Genomic DNA, 22,875 nt, shown 5'->3' on the forward strand with positions numbered 1-22,875 from the left:
GGGGCCCACCTCTGCCACTAACTCACGGTGGGGAAGCTGCTTTCCCTCTCTGGGCCTCCATCTTCTCATTTGTATTGTGGCATGATTTCTACAAACCCACCTCCCACTCCACAGTCCTGAAATTCTAGATATTTTATTTTAGGTTTCTTGGGGGTTCAAGGACAAAGCCTTTAAACAGTGTCTGAAGTGACAGGAGAAAGGACGTGTTTCCTTCAGTCCTAAAGCAGCCACATTTTATTGGAGGCTTTTGAGATCTCGCTGGATAAAATCTTCCATAACAACTCACAGCAATAATGATCATTAATATTGCATGCAATCATTAAAATAAGTAGCATCGGATAGCTCTCAACTCAGATGGTATCTCTTCGCTGAGGGTCTGCTGATGCTTTAGCAAGACAAAGAAGGCCAGGAGGGACTGCCATGGGAGTCACTCACTGAAGTCCTCCCTCTAAGCATCTTCAAACCTAAAGGGAGATGGCATAGGGTAGTGAAGACAGCTTCAGATGTTGCTTTGGATGCTGTGGCTTCAGTGCCAGGTTCTCTGACTTTCCAGTTGTGTGACTGTGGGCAAGTGACTCAACCTCACTGTGCCTCGGTTTACTCATATGCCAATGCTTCTCTGCAAGCCTCACGGCCCCTCCCAAAGATCACTCGAGATAATGGATGTAAAAATTGTTGTCAACTGTTAAGCTCTCTGCAAACACAAGCCATTTCCATTACGGTAATAAAAATTAAATGGCACATGAATATTTCACAAGCATGGACTAGGACAGATTACTTGTAAAGTATCCCCATCTAATGGGGTTTTCTAAATACACACTCCCTCTCCTTATTATGAACTTCTTAATAATCTCTTTGCAAAGCTTATCTTCAAACTCCCTTTGTCTCCCCCGTCATTTCTCCTTAATACCTCCTGTCTCGCCTACCTATTTATTATTGAACTCTGGGTGGCATTTGGGGAGACAGTTGGTTGGAAAAATATACCCACACATATTTTGTACAGAGACATAAACAAAATGAAGCCAGGGCACCTCAAGTCTAAGCCAAGATATTAAAAAATATACATCTTCTTTGTGAGTCTGTCGGAGCTGCTCATATTAGAGATACTTAGGCAGAAATTAGGTTTAACAACCCCATCCTGATGTGCACCCTCAAGTCTGTTCACGTGTGGCATTAACATGGAGAGAAAACAAATGAAATATGCTCAGATGATTTTTTTCTTTCTTTTTTTTTTTCATCTTAAAAAAAAAAAGAGTTTTACAAAGCCTTTTGCAGTCTCTCTTGGTAAAAAGGAAATCCTTTTGCCATTAACTGCTCCTGTGGAGAGAGCCTGCTAGCTGCAGGATCATGATGAGGGTAAGCATTAATTAAATCTAACTGCGAGAGAATAATTATGTACACATATCCGTCAGGGCGAGTTGTCACTATCCAGTAACAAAGTTGGATACAAACTCCATCAGCAGAACTGTCAGGCGGCTGTTAAAAGGATATAAATGTGTCCCAAAAGGATCATTTCATTTAGGGGGGGAAAATTGGATTGCAAAGGATTAATGAGGCGAGGGGTTTGTGTTTTCAATTGGATGTAAAATGCAAACTGAGGAAGTTGTGATATCATCATTGAACCTTAATGTCTAGCTACATTTGGATTACTAACACGTGATGGGGACAATTAGACCTTGTACATCAAACCAACATTTTCCATCATGGAATGACATTAAAGGTTATTTTTGTAAGTTAAATTACACAAAAGTTTACAACAAAATCATAAAATCTAATTTACACAGATGGCATATTCTTAATAATAATTAGGCAAGAAAATGAATAAAAATCCCACCAGGGTAATTAGGGTATTCAGTAAAGGGCCCTTTTTTGTTGCTGCCTTCATTTCTGCAGGATTTCAGTCTAAACTCTGAGGCCTGTGTGTGTGCAGAGACCCCATGAAGGTGATGGAAATGCAAGTCTTGGAGGCAGGCACTGCTAACAGGCACAGCTACAATGCAGGAGAAAGGACCATGGCATTGGAAGCAGACAGATCTCAATTTACATGCAAGCTCCACCAGTGACTGACTGTACAAGTCTTGGCAACTTACTTCATGTCTCTGAGTATCAATTTATTTTACAAAATAAGCATTAGAGAAGGGCTTTTACAATAATACATATGAAAGCACCTAGAAGAGTAACCAGCACAAAATAAGTAGCCAATAATCGCTGTTTCCCATCAGATATATATCCCAAAGTAGAAAACAGAATGAAAACAAATCACAATACCAGCATCAGGATTCATTCCTTGTATAATTTCACCGTTGCTGGAGGAATCACAGGGAGTAATGGTTTCTAGTCCAGGCAAAGGATTAAGAAGCCTAACTAGTTTCACTGCAGCACTGGCAGACTACTACAATGGTCAACTCCAAAGTCATTTATTCCAATGTACTTTTAATAATTTAATTTGTAATCATGTGCCAGAATGCTTGAGTGAGTGAGTGATTCTCTGTTTCTTCCTCCATACCTGAGCCCCACAGAGCTGGGGACCTTGTATGTCTGGGTTTCCACTGCAGTCTCAGGACTGAGCACGGAGTCTCACACTTGGTAGGCACTCAGTTGAAAAGTGGGGTGCAGGGACTTGAGCTTAGACAGAAGGAGCAGGAGGGGCTAGAATCTGGGAAATGGGAATTAGCTGAAGCAGCCTTAGAGAGCAGTTCCCAAGAGTCTTATCCTATGGCAGGGATGGCTGCTCGGACTCTGACTTTTGTGGCTTTGCTGGGACCATAGACACCGATCTAAGAATGACGCCAGGGAGTCTATCAGAGATCCTAGCCATTCTGGGCTGCTATAATAATCAGTGTAGTTACCTACTTATTTCTACATAGTCCTGCCTGAAATCAAAATGACTTTTTTTTTGAGACAGAGTCTCACTTTGTTGCCCAGGCTAGAGTGAGTGCCGTGGCATCAGCCTACCTCACAGCAATCCCAAACTCCTGGGCTCCAGCAATCCTCCTGTCTCAGCCTCCCAAGTAGCTGTGACTACAGGCATGTGCCACCATGCCTGGCTAATTTTTTGTATATGTATTTTTAGTTGGTCAATTAATTTCTTTCTATTTTTAGTAGAGACGGGGTCTCGCTCAGGCTGGTTTCGAACTCCTGACATCGAGCAGTCCGCCCGCCTCGGCCTTCCAGAGTGCTAGGATTACAGGCGTGAGCCACCACGCCCAGCCCAAAATGACTTCTTTGGGACCCTTTCCCATCTTAGAATCCACGGATGTTGCTACTAATGTTGTAGCACTGATCTTTCTCAGCAAACTCCCTTGCTAAGGTAACAAGACTGACACACACCTAGGAAGAGGAGGAAGTCAGTGTCACAGCTGTTCCTGCAGATCTTCACAACTAGATCATACATAAGCAATCTGGACAAGGGTCTTTATCTTTACAGAAGATACCCTGGCCGAATATACTGTTTTCATGGCTTGAAGTACAATTATGAGAAATACGAACTGAAAGCAAATACCACTACTTTGCTTTGACAGTGATCATTTTCCTGGAAGTCTTATCTTAAACCACAACCTCCCCTGTACCCACTTTATTCCCCCTCAAAAAATAATAAAATAAAAAAAATTATTTAAAATTATTTAAAAATTAATGCACATAGATTGCTTCTCTCTATTCCCAACCCTGATTTGGAATACATGTCTTTCAGAGAGATAAAAATTAAACTACATTTAGTCATAAATGTTGCAAAGGGTCATCATTGAAAATTTTAAAAAAAGTCAAGAAATTGGACCAACGCCAGGAAACTGAGGTCATAAGATGTCAAGACTCATAAAGAGAATTTCTTGCTTCTTATGAAAAATCTTTAACCTCTGATTCTTGGAAGCACACTTTTGTATATCTCCATTTGATTATATTTTTAATAGTATAAACTTTTCTATATTATTATTTTGTCTACTTAATCTAATAGAAAGATTTCTGCAAAATGTCACCCACTTAACTGTGTATTAATCAGTGTGTCACTGTACTTCTCTCAATTTTTCTCTTTATATATTCTAAAGCTGTGTTAATACTGTATTTAAGTACAAATTTCATTTCTCTCCTGGTAAATGGTTCTTTTTATGATTAATTAATGAACCTCTTTATCCCTAAGGATTTTTTTCTCCTTGTTGTTGTTGTAAAGTTTATTTTGCCATATATTTACATTTTTCTGTAAGCTTCCATTTGATTAGTATTTGCCTAATATATATTTTTCCTTTCCCTTCACTGTCAAACTTTGTGTTTTTATATTTTAGGAGGATCTCTGGTAAATGGTATATAACTGAATTTTTAAAATGTAATCTAGCTCTAAATTTTAATATGCAAATTACATTTACTGTGATTTCTCATGCTTTTGGGCTTATCCCTATTACTTTATATTCTATTATTTCTGTGCTCATGCTTTCTCTCTACTTGTACCCCACTCCACCTTACCCCCACCTATGGTCACCATGACATCAGCTTCTGAGCTCATAGCCTGGCTTTACATTTCTTACACCTTTCACCTACATTTCTTATGTCTTTCTTTATTTTTAAGATGAACTTCCATTATTGAAAAAGGGATATTTTGTCCAACATTTATTGTGTGTGTGTGTGTGTGTGTGTGTGTGTACAGAACAGGAACAAGGCCCATATCAGCTCTGTGTACCATGCTGCTGAACATTTACTACACACCTTGCCTGCTTTCTTACCATACAGGAATGGGAGCTTTTGTTATATCACCTTTTAAAAAAAATACACACACACACACACACACACACATAAATACATACACACACATATATGAGGGCTGTCCAGAAAGTATCCAGCCATGTAATATATTCTTGTTATATTAACAATGTACTTGTACTTTGCTGTCCAGTGTACTTTCTGGACAGCATATATTTTAGATTTGAGAGTTTCCCCCCAAATCTTGAAGCCCAATATATAAATATAGAATAGGAACTTGATAAAAGAGCCCTACCTATTCAGCCACAGTGCCCTCACCCCTGTTCCCTGAGTGCCTATTTGGAGCACAGCTTGAAATCTCTTACTGATGGCTCAGGCAGTCTACCCAGTGTCCTCAGTATGTTTAACCACGTCTGTCTCAAACTTGGGAAAATGCAAAGCTTCTCTTTGCAATCTCCTAAGTGATTTACCCATTTGGATTCAGTTGAATTAGAAAAGAGCAGGAGTTGTCAACTTCCAACGAGGTATTTTGTTAAAATTCCCCAACAGTCAGTCCTAGTGTAGGTAACATGGCCTACATGATGTTATATGCTCAAACAGCAGAAAAAGAGGATGACTGTGCAAATTAGAGGACTTGAATTCCACTGCTGGGTCTGCTAGTTTCTCTGCATGATACTGATGAGTCTCCACTCACATCATTTTCCACTTCTACACGCGGGTTGGATTAGACAACCTCGAAATTCATTTCCATCTCTGAAGGACTAAGAGACTTGCTCTGGCCACCAGAATGAAGCAGAAGAGATGGCATGTGCCTTCAAGCTCAATCCTCAAAAGGGCTTTTAGCTCCCATTCTTGATGCTTTTGGACCCCTCCAGCATGTGAACCAGCCTGGGATAGTTGGCTGACCACAGGTGCACAACCAAACTCAGCTGAGCCTGCCCTACCCAGACCAGAACTCCCCAGCTGAGTGAAGCCCAAATGTTCGACTTGAATAAAGGCTAAATAAATGGTTACTGTTTTAATTCATTAAGTTTCAGGGTGTTTTGTTAAGCAACAACACTAATATAGCATTGCACCATTCTAATGAAAGGAATATTCTAGAGTTGTGCCCCAGGTCTCACCAAGACCTAGTGCAGAGCCTTCTGCTCAGGCCACTTGCAGGTGCCTCTCCATCCTCCAGGCCAGACAGAATTGACTGAGAGCCCCCTGGCATATATCAGATGGACAAGGAAAACTGCCTAGAGGAGATATACACTTTCAGGAATACAAACTTCTCTGAAACACACATCAGGGAAGATTTATGGAGACAGCTGTGTGCGCGGACTGCAGATCAGCTCTCTCTGCCTCAGTGCAACACAACCTGGAGGTCACTGGGTCGGTGGTGGTGCAGTCCCAGGCTGCACCTCTTAGGAGGGGCCTGTGGTCAAGAAAGGGAAAGCCAGAGATTTATGATAAAGACTCCAAATAAAGATGCATACTGTTCCTTGTCTTCAAAGGTACCAGGGCTCCGATTTTAGGATGAGGCTAATCTATAGCATGCTTTTAAGGTGCATTTCCATAAGCCCTCCAGTGCATTCTCACAGCAGCCAAGGACAGAAAGAATGGCAGTACAATCACATCCCCAGGTGCTGGGGATGGAATCCTGAGGATATTAACCAGTTTCCTAGAGGATCCATTGCACTTAAGGCAGGGTTAGGGTCCAAATCAGAGGTTTCTGACTCCAAATTCTAGATGTTTCCTTGCACAATAATGCTTCCCAATCATATGTATTATCAAAGGCTATTTGAGTTGGAGGAGACCTGTAGAAAGAGCCCATCGCCTTTGCTTTCCAAATTAATAACAATAAAGATTTATTGGGTACTTACCATGTTCAGTACAGCCTGCTGAGCACTTTACATACATTAACTCTAATCCTCCCAGCCTTCCTATGAGGTGGCTGATGGGACGATTTACAGAATAAGTAATCGAGATTTAGTGCATAAGTCATTTCCAAAGTTTAGCAAGTCAGTGGCAGAGCTGGGATATGAATCCATAGCTGCCCTTCTCCAGAACATGAGCACATTGCCACAAAGCCACACAGCCTGTTAGATGGGGACATTGAGGCCTGGAGAGTGAAAGTTTTTGTCCAAGATGACGCAGCTAGTTTGATTAATCATCCATTACTTCATCAAACATTAATTGAGCATCTGCTATTTGTCAAGAAGTAGGCCAGCCAATGGGAACACAGGCATGGTGTGGAAATAGTGGCTGCACTTGGGGAGATTAATTAAGGAGGAGATGAGAAGTGGCCATAAATTACTCGAATAAAAGAGAATGAATGGCAAGTATCTCCAGTAAGATAGTGAAGAGGTTATCAAAGCTTAGAGTGAGTGTGCGTGACTTCCATTCAGAAAAAAACTGTAAAAGCTTCATGGAGAAAATGGATTTTGGGTTCTGTTTTAAAGGAAAGGTAGACTTAAGGTATTGGCAATGGGGAGGAAGAAGAAAATCAAGGTAGAGAAAGGGCACAGAGGTGGTGAAAAGAGACGTTTTTGTTTTGTTTTGTTTTGTTTTTTATCACAGCCTCAGGGCTTGTCTCCAGGTAGCTGAGGTCTATCCGATCCTCCTAACCTTTTCAATATTTCATGGTTTAAGTTGAACTTCACTTTGATGATGCAATGTCAAAACTCCTTTTGGCAAAGGGTCGGTGAACTCCATTCCAGAGTCCTTCGTAGGAAGGGAATAAAGGGTTGGGGGAACAAAGAAACAGATCTGTCCTGGAGCTGCCTGTTCAGTATTTAAGCAGAGCAACAGCCCGTTAAGGCAACTAATTTAAAGTCATTAATGTTTCTGACTATTTTCTTCTAACTAAGCAACTAATTCACAGCCAGTTACTAGTAAAAAAAGAAATCTATGTATAAACAAAAGCCTGCATCCCAGGACAGTGTCCCCCAGTAAAAGGACACATTGGAGCTTGTGGAACAGGAAGGATACAAGAGCCAGGATTGGCCTCTCCCCCGCAGTGTGAGGGTGCAGCAAGGAAACTTGGGAATGAAACCCAGGGTCTGATTCTGATGGAGGATTTGGTGCTTCCCAGCATCTGCCTGGCTCATATTTTCTTCCAGATATTCCCATGATGCCCTGCACAGCTTCACCCCCAAGCATCTTTGCATATTTTATTTCTTCTACAAGCAGTGTCTTCTCAACCTCTCTCCCTCATTAATACCAATGCATTATTTAAGGATTATCCCCCCCCCCTCCGAAGCTTTATTATTCTCCCAGTTTAATAAATACCCCAAGGTAGCCCACATCACCTTCATGTAGTCACTGTGGCACAAATACCTAATGCCACACTTCCTTCAATACAGGGTGAGGTGCTGCTGGGCAGAGATCTGGGTGGCACATCATATATATGCATGGTATACCAAAAAAACTGAGTAGATGCCTTAAAAAATGCACAGTGCACTGTCCAGTGACATAATACTGGTAGGCTCCTGGGGACATGGGACTGGCTCCCTGGGGCCAGATGGAAGCCAAAAGGGGCAGTTCTCTTTGTCATCTCAGAGAAGGAGATGCCTCACCTTCTAGGACCTTCTAGCTCCTAAGCACCCTCACAGTAGAACTGATGACACAGTGCATTGCCAGTGCAAGAGAAGCTACATCTACTTCCTTCTAGTATCTAGACTAGGTTGGTATAATTTCATAGCTCAAAAAGCTTAATCAGAGTAGCTAAGAGTAGAACTAAAGTCATCTAGGAATTTAAATGTTGGCTCTGAATTCAGATGGTCTGGGCTTTGAGTCCACAGCTCCACAAGCTACTAGTTGAGTAAACTTGGACAAGTCCCTTAAACCATGTAAGCCTTAGTTTCCTCCCTTGTTGAACAAGAATAATCATAGTGCTTACCTAATGAGGTTACCAAGAGCTTCTTAATGAGATAATATGTGTGATGAGCACAGTGCCTAAAACACAACCAATGCTCATTAGATAGTGGCTTGTGCTGCATCTCCTTAACCCCATGCACTCTGTAAGGCTCCCAGCTACCTCCTTTTATCCATCTATCCATCTACCTATCCATATATGCTCCCACTCAGCCAGTTACTATCCCATGACAGTTCTTTGTTAGCCATCTGGGCTATAGACGGACATAAAATAGCGTTCTTTCCATCACCGATTGTTGAGTATTGGAGAAGTGAGAGATGTGTCCAGGTGTATTTACGATGCACTGTGATCGGGGCTGGAATAGGAAAAGCACTGGGTGCCCACAGAAAAGAATGCCTCGCTCAGCTGGTGTAGGGGCCGAGGAAGTGTTTCATGGAGAATATCCTGAGGCTGGATTTTGAAGAGCAGTAAGCAATTTTCCACCTGGAGAGAGAGGTGAAGGAGGGGAGGGCCTTTCAGGCAGGACATGATCAGTAATCAGACTTACAAAGCGAAGCATGGTAAGGGAGAGAGAAATGGTCTGTGTGCTGGAGGCTGCAGAATACAGTGGCTTGGGACTCCGGATGGCCAGAGGAGGGGTGGAGTCCAGGTTAGGGGGAAGCCTTGTGTAGCAGGTGATGGCAACCTTTCTATCCTGTTCAACAGTATGCCCTTCACTCTACAGGCTCTTGCTTCTAAAACTGGGTATATGTATTCCTATAGCATAATAATCCTGACAAAAATAAGTGATAAGAATAGCAAGATAATAGAGCACGTATGTTCAGTGTGCACCTAGTGCCTGGCCCTGTGCTAAGTATTTCACAGGCACTCTTATATTCCATCCTACAGATCCTTTGAAGATGGTACCATCATCATCCTCTTATAATGTGCTTAATCATAGTTCTTCCTGGCATATCAGCATGAACTGAAGACTTGAGCAAATGTTAGATTAATTAACTGACCAATAATACAACATAATTTAAACTAAAATAAGCATGCATATTTTATGAAATAGAATGACACGGATTTTTTTTTTTAAGACGGAACCTGGAATGTGGGTCTTATGATTGGCGTTTTTAGAGCACAGCTGCAGACCCACTGGGGGATGTGTTCACTTTGAAGACTTCACTTTGAAAGCCTCAGAAGCCCCCAGAGTGTAAGTAATAGAATATCAGGAAAATGTTCTAGGCAGGGCAGTGACATGGCCAGATTTAGTGTGTTTTCAAAAGATCATCCCAGCTGCCAGGTGGGAGATGGATTCGTGGGTGACAAGGCTGGATGAAGAAGCTGCTGCAGGAATCTGGGTGAGGAGTAATGAAATCTCGACTGAGTCAGAGGCAATGGCCCAGGAAGCAGGGGATGGATTTGCGAGACTCTGGAGGCCCAGGGAGCAGGACCTCAACGACAGTGCCAGTACTCGCTACTCTATACTGCGAGTTGACCATGTGCCAGGCACTGGGCCAAGCATCTCGTGGGTGTCATTTCACAACCCACGTGGGATGTTGGTATGATCAGCACTACTTTACAGAAAAGGAAACTGAGGCTATGTGTGCACAACTCTTGTTCATTTGTTTAAGATCATTCAGCTAGCCACCGGTGGGATTAAATTTGCAGTGCAAAGTTCTGCTTTTAAAAACCACTACCTGAAACTGCATGAGCCTCAGGAAGCTCTTCTTCACATCCAAAAGATTCCTCCCCTGCTTTATTTGAATGCCAACACCTCCTTTATACTGCCCGTGCGATGTCGGGGAGTGGCTCCTTAGCAGCTGTCTCATAAAACCCTGTCACAAACAGGAAGGCAGCAATTAAGTCCCTCACTAGCCGTCTTGTGTCTGGCTAAGGATGATGTGCTTCAGCATCCACCAGGCCTCCCAGGGGGAAGCCACAGCTACAAAAACACAGTGGAGCAGCTTTTAACCATATGCTTAGTTCCATGGCACTGGTCCTCAACTACCCACTCCATCTGCTAGAGACCACTGGGCACATGGACTGGGTGTGGAGCCTGATGAAGCAGAAAGAAGCCAGGGCTCCCGCTCTGGGCCAGATGTCCCATAACCACCTTACTGGCAGGAGGAGGGCAGCAATCGTGAACGACAGGAGATTCAGATTGTCATATATGTGATTCTGAAGGTCAATGCGGACTAACACCATTTCCCAGATTGTGTCTCTATAGACGCTTCTGTTCCACAAGACATTAGTATACGTTCCAGGAGGAAAATAAGAGTCTGTGGTCAAGAGAATATCGAGACATCGAGTTAAACAAAGCAGCCCAGCTTTCTGTACTGCAGGACTTCCCAGAGTCTTTAACAGACTACCTTCCATTCAGGAATCTTCAAGAGGAAGAGGAAGCATGCAGAATTTCCTAAACTTATTTTGACCACAGAGTTCTCTCTTCTAAGAAGATCTCGACAGGCTGTGGTGAACAAGTTTGGAAGTGTAGGGCTGATATATATTATCGCTACTCCTCTTCTGCAAAAATCTTATCCAACGGTAGCAGCAAAATTACAAGCACAGTGTGCTACTAAGCTGTTTTGGAAATTGCTTTAACAGAATCCACTTGAGCACATTTATTGCATTACATGTCAGTGAGTTTGTCTATGGGGGAAACTGGATTCTCTGGAGGTCGGTACCAGGAGGCTTTGGTTCATCACAGATTCCTCGTACGCCATCCATTTGAAAGTTATAAAACTGAGCCACTTTCCGGTAATCTTTGATGTTAATATACTCACTTATTCAACAAATATTTATTAAGCACTTTCTTATATTAGATTTATAAATATGAAGCTCATACTTTAGAGGGAAGGATAGCAAGCAAGCAAAGAAATAAAAATTTAGAGTAAATTACTACCATGGAAGAAGTACATAAAGAGTGATGTAAAAGATAGTGGCAGGTCGGGGGCTGAAAGGATCCAAACTTTAGATTGGGTAGTCATGGAAAATGGATCTGAGGAGCTGACGTTTGAGCTGGGAGCAGTAGGTGAGAAGGGGCCAGCTTGGGCAGCAGTGGGGACCAGACAGAGGCACGGCAAGGACAAGGAAAGGCAAGTTCTCAGATGCTAAAGAGGGAAATGTTGGTTGTATTCCTGAAACATGAAAGAAAACAGTTTGGCTGAAGCACAAGGAAATGCAGATAAAATGACGTTAGGAGAGAGGGCAGATCATTCAACGTTTACATGGCACAGTGCTGAGTTTGGATTGTACCCTAAGAGTAACAGGAAACTATCAAAGGATTTTAGGCAGGAGAGTGACCTTATCTGGTCTATCTTTTTACAAAGATTACTTTGGCTGCTCTGGGGAGACCGTATCACAAGGAGAGTGCAGTTGTAAGGAGAAGGTAAGAAATGACAGGGGTCATAATGGTAACAATAAAAGAGAGGACAGATTCGACATACATTGAAGAGATACAAATGAATGTCTTCATGCATAGTCCTCCAAGACCCAATCTGATTGTAAATTAGCATAACTTGAAACAGATTTCCATTAACAATCTAACTTTGAAAGTCTGCTCTAAGAGAGAGAGACAGACAGATTTGTAAGTAAAGGCCAAGTCTTATGCAAAAACCAAAACCAAAACCAAAAGGCTTCTATCTGATTTTATTTGTGATGATTAAATATTAAAAACAGCCCAAATACCTAAGAGTAGGGGCCTACTTAACACAATTATGGTGCATAAAAAGGATATTTTTGAAAAATTCAGTGACATAAAGCCTAGGATGTGATGCTAAGAACATGAAATCAGGTAAGTAATAAAGAGAAGGGAGGTTGTAGACTTGGAGTCAAGTGTGTTTATGTGGCGTGGATGTGTAGAGAGGACGCAGGCGGGGGATTCTTGGTGAATGGTGAAAGAATAAAGATGGATAGATAAGGCTGAGTGAAGTTTTGAAGAACTCTGAATGCCTAAACTAGAACAAACATAAGATAGCATTTATTTAGTCCCTGATACACGATATCTGACATTTCCAAGGTGATCTACATTCATCATTTCATCAGATGCTCACAGAAGTCTTCTGGGGAACTGGCACCTGCATTTTACAAAAGAGGAAACTGAAGCTCAGGGAGAGTTAATGACTTTTCCAAAGCTATGCAAGTTGGGGTTAGCACCCAGCCCTTTCTGACTTCCAGGCCACTATTTATCACAGTACAATGTTTCAAATCTGGGGTTTACCATTCAAGTTACATAAAAGAACTCCACCATTTTCTTCTGCCTCAATTTATGACCTTAGCTTAACATGCAGATCTTGCCTTTTTACAGGATTAAGGATTTTACAGAATTCTAACCTAGACATCCTCTTACCAAATAGTAAGCATCTACTATGTGTCAGGTACTGATTTAGGTACAGAAATGTAAAGATGATTCAAACAATAAGACAATCCCCACCTTCAGAGAACTCTCTGTCTAGCTAAGGAAAGAGCTAGACAAAAACAAATTATATTACACAAAAATGAAACCAATGCTTAACACACATATAAAGAAAAGCTGGGAGAATTCAGAGCGAATTGTGACTGTGACAATCAGTGATGTCTTCATGGGAATGTGTCATTCATGTCGAGCTTGGAAAGACAGGTAAGATTTCGCAAGTGTAGAACACAGTGGTTAAGTTAAAAGGTTTGAGACTCAGACTGTGGGTTCTCCCTGGCTCCATCATTTACTGGAGCTCCCCTTGGGCCAGTTACCATAGCAATCTGTGCCTTAGTGAGATCATCTGCAAAATGGAAATTACCATTGTATTTACTTCAGAGGGTGGCAGTAAGGATCAAATTACATTTATATATAAATGGTATTTTATATACATATACATACATATATATATACATATACATACATATATATATATATATATATATAATTTAGCCTGCTGCCTGGAATAAGTTTAGTGTCAATAAGTGACAAAGATTATCTAAGGGGCCAGATAGGTGGTTTCATGCAGAGAGAATGGCACAGGAAGGAACATGGGAGGACAGAGCACATGTATTTACAAGAGACAGTAGAGATCAGAGCTCTGTGTGGCTTTGAGTGTCATGTTCACAAGCACAGATATGTCTGAAGGTGCTAGCTACTGTGGCTGGGGAGAAGGGGAATGACGTGATCAGAGCTAAGTTATAGGAAATGGAGAAGTGAGAGGCAAGAAGAGGAGTGGTCAGCTGGAGAATACTGAGTGGACTGAAAGAAAAAAAGAGATGAGGTTTGGAAATCAGCCAACGACAAGTAGGTTCCTATTATATTCTAAGTCACACAGATGGTCAGGGGAAGACGATGATGATGAAGATGAAGATAATGAAGAAGAAAATGATGAAGATGATAATGAGATGAAAAAGAAGATGATGATGATGGTGAAGATGATGACGAAGAAGAAGATTATGAGATTATGAAGATGAAGATGGTGATGAAGATGAGTCTGACGAAGAAGATGTAAAAGATAATGATGATGATGATAAAGAGGAAGATGATGAAGATGAAGAGGATGATTATGGTAATGTTGATATGGGAAGAGAGAAAGGGAAGGAAAGAAGAGGAAAAGAATCAGGAAAGAAAGATCTGGTTTTTACTGAATGCTGGGCTGGGCATTGTGCTAAGATACTGTAGCAACCCTGTGAGACAGGAGTGACTTGGAGAAGTAGACCGATTTGCCCTGGGTGACACAGTTAGTTAGAAGCAGAACCTAAATTTGAAAACAATTCTAACTGATATACGATACTCCTGCTGTTGACTGCTACATTATTCAGCCTGCTAAAAAGTGGTCCCAAACCCCCAATCCTGGCCCCCAGCCTGCAAATGCCTTCCATTAGGATGTTCTGCCTTCTTTGCACTCTCCGGAGTGACACCAGCTATCATTTCAAAAACATCTACTGTGTGCAGGTCCTAGTGCTAGACACGTCCCATATATTGTTGCTAATCTTCTCAATCAGTCTAAAATTTGGAGAATCCTTTCCCACCTTCAGATGAGGCAGCTGGGGCTCAGAGAGGTTAGCGCTGGGTGCAGGGAGCACAGGTTTGCCGTCTCCAAGGGGATTTATCAGAGAAGAGAGAGAGAGTGGCACGAGTTTTATGAGCACAGGGGGACAAGGGAAGAGGGCACAGCTCTCCCCAGCGACTGTGGAGCCTGTGGACAGCCCGCTGACCTCCTGGCAAGAGGTCCAGGAGGGCCTACCTCGAGACTTGCTCCTCCGCTTCCGCTTCCCTGCCGACGCACTGCGCGGGGCTGGCTGCAGCTGACCGATTTCGATGGGCGTGTTAGCGCGGAAACTCTCCTTGAACTTCTGCATCAGGGACTCCACTGTCTCCTGCGTCGCCTCAGCTGCTGCTACAGGGTGGCAACAGGGCTGAGGTTAGGGCTTGGCCCCTGCTCAGCCCCTGGAGGACTGGGCCTGGCCACCCTGAGCCCCTGAAACCTCCTCCATGACCCATTAAAGGTACAGAATCACAAACCACTGGCTAAGCACAGATGGATCGCTGGCTTACTCGTTTATTTATCCAACACCTACTATGCTCCAGGCAATACTCTAGGCCCTTGAGACATGGTGGTAAAAAGTCAGATACAAGCCATTATTCAAGCAATTCATACTTTAGCAGGACACATGCCTAGACAATGCCAACACTGTGCAATATTTCTGTGAGAGGAGAATACAGAATTCATGAGGAACACCCAGAAGGGTCATCACATCCATCCTGGGAGTCAAGGCAGGCTTCCAGAAGGAGGAACTATGCTGAGACCTTAAGGATGAGGAGGAATTAGCAAAGAAGGCAGAATCAGGCTGGGCTTGGAGAGATAGTGTGTTGAACAAGTGATGATCTGAAGACATAAGGATAATAGTGCTTAAGCAATGGAAAGTAGCTCAAGGTGGCTGCAAGGGACCTTACGAAGAGGGGCTGCAGGAGATAAGTCTGGAGAGATAAAAATATCCTGTAAACCACATTTAGGAGTGCAAATTTTATCCCAATAACAAAAAGTTATCACTGAAAGGTTTCAAACAAGAAACTGACATACATGTTCAAATAAAGTCATTTTGAAAATAATTACTAATTAGAGCATGCAGAATGCAAATTGAGGCAGGGAAGGAGGCCAGCTCTGTGGCTTTTGCAGTAGCCAGCCAGCAGCATGGGTGGCCTGAGCCAGGGTGGTGACAATGAAGGTCACACAATGTCTTAGGGGATAAAACCACAGAACTGTGGATATGTATGTAGATCACTTAGCACCCTATCCCATTTTACTGAGGGTAAGTCGAGGCCCTGAAACAAGATACACGACTTGGTCTGAGCTAGGAAGTGGCAGAATCAAGCCTTCTAGCCCCTATTCTAATGTTCCATTTGCAACTATACCTTCCAATGATCTGTTAGTAGCCACATTTCCACAAAGTTTCAAAACTGAGACTGGTAGAAAGTTCCAGTAAATGGAGAGAGTGAGGTCAGAAGGGCAGCGAGAAAAAGGGGGGAAAAAATAGAAAAGCTTGAGCCGGAAGGAAGGAGGCAAGATAAAAGGCAAGGAGAGGAAACCAGAAAGAAGAAAGGGAAAATCGCTGAATGGCCTCAGTGCTTTTGTTCTGAGAAATTCCCAAAGAAAGCCCTGACTTTGAAATCTTCAAACTCAACCCTCCCTCCATCTATGTCTCTAGAGGCTAGGAAATTTCTTCTTCGGTTTGAACTACCTGCTGTCTGATGACAAAAGATGGGATGCACCAAAGATTTCTGTTTCTTTGAAGGGGTTTCATCAGACTGGACAAAGAAAGCGCCCAAACATCCCAGCAACCATCCATAAGCAGCACCTGTTTTCCCAAGAAAGCTACAGATGTTTGTCTATAGGTAAGTCATGCCTAGAGAGCTGGTCTGCTATTGGGTTCTGGGAGAAGTCCCGTCTTCAAGGACACAAGGAAATCTATGATGGCTAAGAAAGAAACACTTGACAATACAAATGGTCCATGTGGTGGCTACAACTTCCTCACCTGCCTCTCTTACTCTCTCCCCAGATATCTCAGATCTCCTTGAAGGTGAACCAAGAAGACGTAAAACATGGGCCCCACCTTCAAGCCTGTGACCCTCCAGGAAGATGCTACATTATGCTTCTGAGAAGCAATGCCATGCCCAATTTTGATTCCTTAAACCCAGAGTGAAGAGTGATTTGCCCAAAATTGTTAGAGGCGGGCTATAATGTGGTCAACAGTCCAGAACAATTCATAGTCTGGAATCCTTAAAGGGAAGGACCCACACAGGTCTGTCAATATTCATTCATTCATTTGTTCATTCATTCATCACTCCATTTATTCACCCATTCATTCAACAGAGTTTATAGAAAAACTACCATGTACCTATGCTGAGCACAGAAGGTATGTCTTAGTCAGTTCGGGCTGCCATGACAAAATGCCACAGACTGGGTGGCTTAACCAACAGACATTTATTATCCCACAATTCTGGAGGTTAAAAGTCCAAGATCAAGGTGACAAAATGGTTCAGTTTTGGTGAGGGCACTCTTCCTGGCTTAGAAATGGCCTCCTCCTCCCTGTGTTCTTACCTTGCAGGGGAGTGGAGAACAGAGACAGAGAGAGAGACAGAGAGAGACAGAGAGAGATCTCCCTTCCTCTTCTTATAAGGCTACAGTTCAATCAGATTAGAGCCCCTTCTTATGACCTTATTTAATCTTAGTTAGCCCCAAAAAACCCTATCTCCCGAGACAGTCTGCTCGGGACTGAATTGTGTCCCTCACCCACCAATTCATACGTTGAAACCCTAACTCCCCAAATGACTATATTTACAGGTGGGGCTTTCAGTGATTAAGGTTAAATGAGGTCATAAGGGTGGGATCCTAATTCAATAGGATCAGTGGCCTTCTAGAAAGAGTAATAAAGAGAGATCACTCTCTCTCTCCGTGCACATAGATCGAGGAAAGGCCATGTTAGCACACAGCACAGAGGTCATGTCTGCAAGCCAGGGAGAGGCCCTCACCAGAACTCTACCATACTTGCACCTTGACCGTGAACTTTCTGCCTTCAGAATTGTGAGAAAATAAATTTCTGTTGTTTAAGCCACCTTAGTCTGCAGTACAGGTTTAGCATCCTTAATCCAAAAATCCCAAAATCCCGAAATGCTCCAAAATCTAAAACATTTTGAGCACCAACATGACACTCAAAGGCTATGCTTTTTAGAGCACTTTGGATTTCGGATTAGGGAGCATGAACCTTTGTTCTGGTACAGTAGCCCAAGCAGACTAAAACACAGCCACGCTGGTAGTTAGGGCTGCAAAACATAACACTTAGGGAGACACAAACATTCAGTCAATAATGAGATACAGAGGTGAAAAAACAAGCAAAGCCTCTCATGATGCTTACCATATAGACACAAAGACCGATACTAGATCATAATTGACATCTAAATGTAAAATGTCCACATGATATTTACAATAAAGTAGAGGTGAAAGATGATATGAGAGGCTATATTAGAAGACTATGACCTAGAGTACAGGAAAATTGTGGAAACTTGCTTCATGGAAGTGAGCAGTGTGACCAAAGTCTGAAGAGTATGGTTACTCAGGTGGGGAGGAAGCAATGAGCGTTAGGGTCCTGAGGGGAGAATGGCAAAAGAGGTAGAGAGAACAGTCTAAGCAAAGACAATTTGGGGAGAAGGAGCATGGAAGGGGCTTCAATTGTCCACTGGGGCTGAATCACTGAAGGGAAGAGATGTGAGATGATGCTGGAGAAGAACTAGAGAACCCTAACCCTAACCCTAAACCCTAACCCTAAATCTAGCCCTCTCTCTTTTGGGCTTTGTTAAGGGTGGAACATACTAAAGGTTTTAGACTGGAGAGTGATGTGATCTGATGTGCATTTAGGGAAGACTGCTGATCACTCTGGCAAAAGACAGAAGAATTCACTGGAGAAAGACAAGAATGAAAATGAGAAGACCTACCAGGAAGACAACATAGTAATGCTTAAGTCCTGGCATGAGACGCTGGTAGCCTGGAGCACGGTAGGCAAGACAGAGAGCATATAAAGTCATAGAGAGAGAAGGGACAAGTAGCAGAGTACTAGAGACAGAGAAGTGGGCAAATCTGAGAGCTATTTTGTAGGTAAAATGCTCCTAGAAGGTGGAGACTGATTGACAAGGGAGAGAGGCATTGAGGGTGTCACCTGGTCTCCTGGCATGCACAGATAGGGAATGGCAGCTCCTCTCTGAGAGGAGGAACTCCATAAGAGACCACATTTGAGAGGAGTGAACATGAGTTTGGTTTTATATATGAAAACCCTATGGTGTCTTTGAGACATCAAAGTGGAGATGTTGGGTAGAGAGGAATCCATACATTCCTTGGAAGAGGCAGGGAGGATGTGTGATGGTGAAGAACTCCGATGCTGGCACGGTGTAGGCGACAGAACGTGCATCCACTCCTGATTAGTGCTCATCCTCCCAGGTCCATCCGCACCCCCAGCCTCAGTCTGCCCATGCCCATGTCCTGAAGGCAGATCCCTTTGGGCTACATCGCCAGGCTCCTTGTTAGCTGGCTGCTAGGTGGGTGTGGCCAGTGGGACACTCTGGCAGGAGAGGGGAGGAATTTGGAGGTATTTCTTCCCTTGCTCGTTTTCCTGTTTCTGTACCACGCTTTGGAGAGAGACCGAGCCCCTCAGCAATTACAGCTCCTGCCAGGGGCCCCCTTTCCACAGTAGCAGTTCTTGTGGGCCCAGGAAAACCATGTCCTCTCCCTGCCCCTACAGTTCCAGGAGCCAAAAGTGGCTTCCTGACATCTCTTGTCCCAGGTACCTTGACATCCCCATGTTGATTCTCTTCACTCTGCTTACACCTCTATAAATAGTCACTTCACTGAATTCTCTTTAAAATTCCCATTTGAGGATGCCTTCTTTGCCCAGCTGGGCCCTTGGCTGATACAGCATCCCCATCTCCCCCCCCCCCTTTTATTTTTCATGGCTCTGACATTCAGCAATTCCTAAAGGTCAGCCTCTTTCCATTCTGTTATTTCTGTTTCCTTTCTTCTCAGCTGATGCAGAATTGACTGGCTGGACAGAGAGGAAGGTGATGGAGGTTTTGCTCCCCTGAGCTGCAAGGGTTTCTGATCCCCACTGTAGCAAATCCTATCCATCTGCTTGGCTGCTCTTGCTGTGGTGACAGTGCCAAGAGCCCCGACAGGCTTAGAGAGGGGAGTGCTTGTGCAATCCTCTTCATGGCTGATTTCATCCTGCGTACCATGCCTCCCATCCCAGAGCCCTCCCAACCCCATGCGGCAACTCTATCAATATCAATATATCAGGTTGTCCAAACAAGCCACGTTACCTCCTGGTACCCGCTGAGCTCTGCCTCCTCAGAGCAGCAAAATGCTCACCCATCGCCTGGATGAATGCAACAGATGGTGCTTGATCTGAGCATTGTGGCAGGCCCAGGAAAGGGGGGAACAAAGGGGGGCACAGCCTCTTTCTAATTGACATACAAGAGATCATCAGGCTTCATGGGAATGAACCACTGAGGCCTGACGAGAGGAGCCCTGGCCTTCAAGCCAAGGTGGAGAGAGACAAGAGGAAAGGGAAAGAGAGGAGGGAAGAGGAAAAGGAAACAAGAGTGGAAGAAAGAACTTTGCTCGCTAATAAAGTACAGGGGCCAAGAAAGGTGGGAAGAGAGGAGTGGGAAGGACAGGAGAGATAGAACAGAGGAGGGAAGGAGTATGGAGAGGTCAGGAGAGAAGATATAGAAGGTGGAAAGAGAAATCGGAAAAGAGGGCAGCCCCTAAGTCATGTTGCAAAGGTACAAAGGGCGTGTTGGTTTCCAGACATCAGGCCTCAGCTGCTACACTACAGAACAGGTGTTGCACGCTGCGTCTACACTGATTCCCAACAACTGCACCTTCACACTGTCATCCACTGTTCTCTCCCCCACACAGCCACCCAGGAGTCCTATTGATGAAATACACACAGGTTTGCGTTCAGGTTCCAGGATCACTGTCATCACCCTCTTCAACTTTTTCAGACATAGTCAGCCTGTGTCAGAAGAAAATTTACAATTCTTGAGTACCAACTCTCTGCTAGGTACGGAGCCTGGCATTTCCTTACACTTTCTCATTTATTCCTCCTAAGGGTCATTAACTCCTGTTTAGAGATGAGGCTACCAAGACTCAGAGAAATGAAATGATCTTCCAGGGTGACACAGCTTAGAAATGGCAGAGCTGGGATCTGGACTCAGGTAATAGGGACTCTGATGCTCTGGCTCTACCTGCTGCACCACTCCACAGGTGCTGTCTCTGGTCTGCTTGGCAAGTAAAGATGGGCATCTCAATTTTGGAGTCTGGATATGTGAGTTCTCTGGGCTTGGAAAGTGACTCTTTAGAGCATCTGGGCAAGGAGCTCCAGGCAATCCAGCCCTGGCTGAAGCTAGTGGCTCGACTTGATGGGAGACTGGCCCGCTATGCCAGAGGAACCTCGCTCAAGACCGCCCAGCCTGGAGGTCCCAGGTTTGGCTCACATCTCATTTTGTCAGTTCTGTCTCATTACAGAACTTTGCTCAGAGAACCAAGAAACAGATGGACATTAATTGACCATACTGCTTAGTGCAAGTGAGAAAGTCTACTCGAGTTCCAATGTTAACTCTGCATTGTGTGGTTTTGAGTTACTCCTTTCACGTTTGCTACCCTTGTTTTCCTCCTCTATAAATGTGTGTGGGATCGTTGGGAGGATTAAATGTAATTGTGTACATATAATGTCTAACAGAGCTTCTAGAATACAGTAAGAACTCATGAGAGAGCAGTCATCACCCACCTTCCTCTTGCTAACCCAGCAGCTATGTGACGTTTCACTTAACTCAATTCCTTCCTTCCTTCATTTTGAAAGTCATTGGCAATATGAAATAGCCACCTTGGAAATTCTCTTAAAGAGTATGTATTTCCCCTTTTATCCAAAGGTGAAAATAGAGTCACTGAGAGACAAAGTCGTGACAACAGTCAGCAGCAGACCAAGGTCTAACACTCAAGTCTCCTATTTCCACCACTCCTCCCTGCTGCCCCACTTCTAGGGTAATTTTAGCCTTAGATCTTGTAACAGTTAATTTTATGTGCCAATTGGGCTAGACCATGGTATCTAGATATTTGATCAAACATGATTCTAGATGGATCTCTAATTTTTTTAGATGACATTGATCTTTAAATCAGTAAACTTTGAGTGAAGCAGACCACTTGGTGCAGGGGCCTCATTCAACCAGATGAAGGCCTTAACAGAAGAAAGACTGACTTCTCTGGGGAAGACGGACTAGACTCCCTTTAGATTTGAGCTGCAACATCAACTCTCCCCTAGGTCTCTAGCCTGCTGGCCTACTCTCTGCAGATTTTGGACTTGCCAGCTGCCACAATCACATGAGCCAATTCTTCCAAATAAATCTCTCAATAGATAGATGGATAGATGTCGAATGCATATAACCTATAAGGTGTGTATGTGTGTTTGTGTGTGTGTCCTACTGGTTCTGTTTTTCTAGAGTACCTTTACTAATACAGACCTCAATTTGTGTTCCCAGACTTTGGACTGGGCATACTCAAATGCCAAGATTGGAGGAAAGGTACTAAGAGAAGACATCCTAGTCCTAAGGTATACTTCCCCCCTGGGAAGACTCAACATATTAAATAAACGCAAAGAACCACCAAGTGCTGAAGCTGTGAGAGTCCAGTCACTGAATACAATATCCCATCTCACATAGGAGTCACCTCTTCATGAAAAGAAAAATAAGTAAGAAAGAAAACAGCTGGTATTCCTCAGCCAGATGAGAATGCTCCACAACTAGAACAAATTTGAAACCCATGCACACATTTTAAAAAATGGCTCCTTCTTCCCAAATCTCAGGGGTAAAAAAAAAAAAAACTGATGGATAGAATTCTCTGACTTTCTAGTTTTTTCTCCTGTATATTTTCTTAAACCTTTGGTGCCTGGTACAGCTTATCTTCAAGCAAGTGCCTGCAGACAAGACAAATGAACAAAAAGGAACAAATATAAATTGGAAAACTTGGGAATAGCCTTTTCTTATACACAAGATCTTGGGCCTGTCAGTTAGTACTGCAGATTTGTAGAGTGGTCATGATTTCTGGTAGGAGAACTGCATTGAGTTTGAATGATGGAATTAAATTTAGTGATATTTTCCTCTCTTCTGTTAAGAGCACAACACATCCCAGGTTCTCTGGAGCTGGCTTCGCAGTCCCCAGCCAGAGCACAGGTGGTCTCTAAGATGCTTTCCAGCTTCATCATCCTGTAGTTCTAAATGTAAATGAATCTGCTTTTGTGAAGATGAATGTGGTAACTACAATAGCTGCATCCTTCGGTTT

At 43.3% G+C, this 22,875-nt stretch overlaps 1 protein-coding gene across 3 annotated transcripts in view; it reads right to left on the reverse strand.

The window, feature by feature from the left end:
* ASTN2 (astrotactin 2) overlaps nt 1-22,875 on the reverse strand; it is an 852,746-nt gene that overhangs the window by 584,195 nt on the left and 245,676 nt on the right. For 2 of the 3 annotated variants that reach the window (XM_012768785.2, XM_012768780.2), the window contains exon 4: nt 14,737-14,889. The exons of the other annotated variant lie outside the window; for it this stretch is intronic. In XM_012768785.2, coding sequence (XP_012624239.2) covers nt 14,737-14,889 — 153 coding nt within the window. The remainder of the gene's footprint in view (nt 1-14,736; nt 14,890-22,875) is intronic. 3 annotated transcript variants of the gene reach the window in all.

The sequence above is a fragment of the Microcebus murinus genome, chromosome 12, assembly GCF_040939455.1.
Source record: "Microcebus murinus isolate Inina chromosome 12, M.murinus_Inina_mat1.0, whole genome shotgun sequence".
In the NCBI taxonomy this organism is placed as follows: Eukaryota; Metazoa; Chordata; class Mammalia; order Primates; family Cheirogaleidae; genus Microcebus; species Microcebus murinus.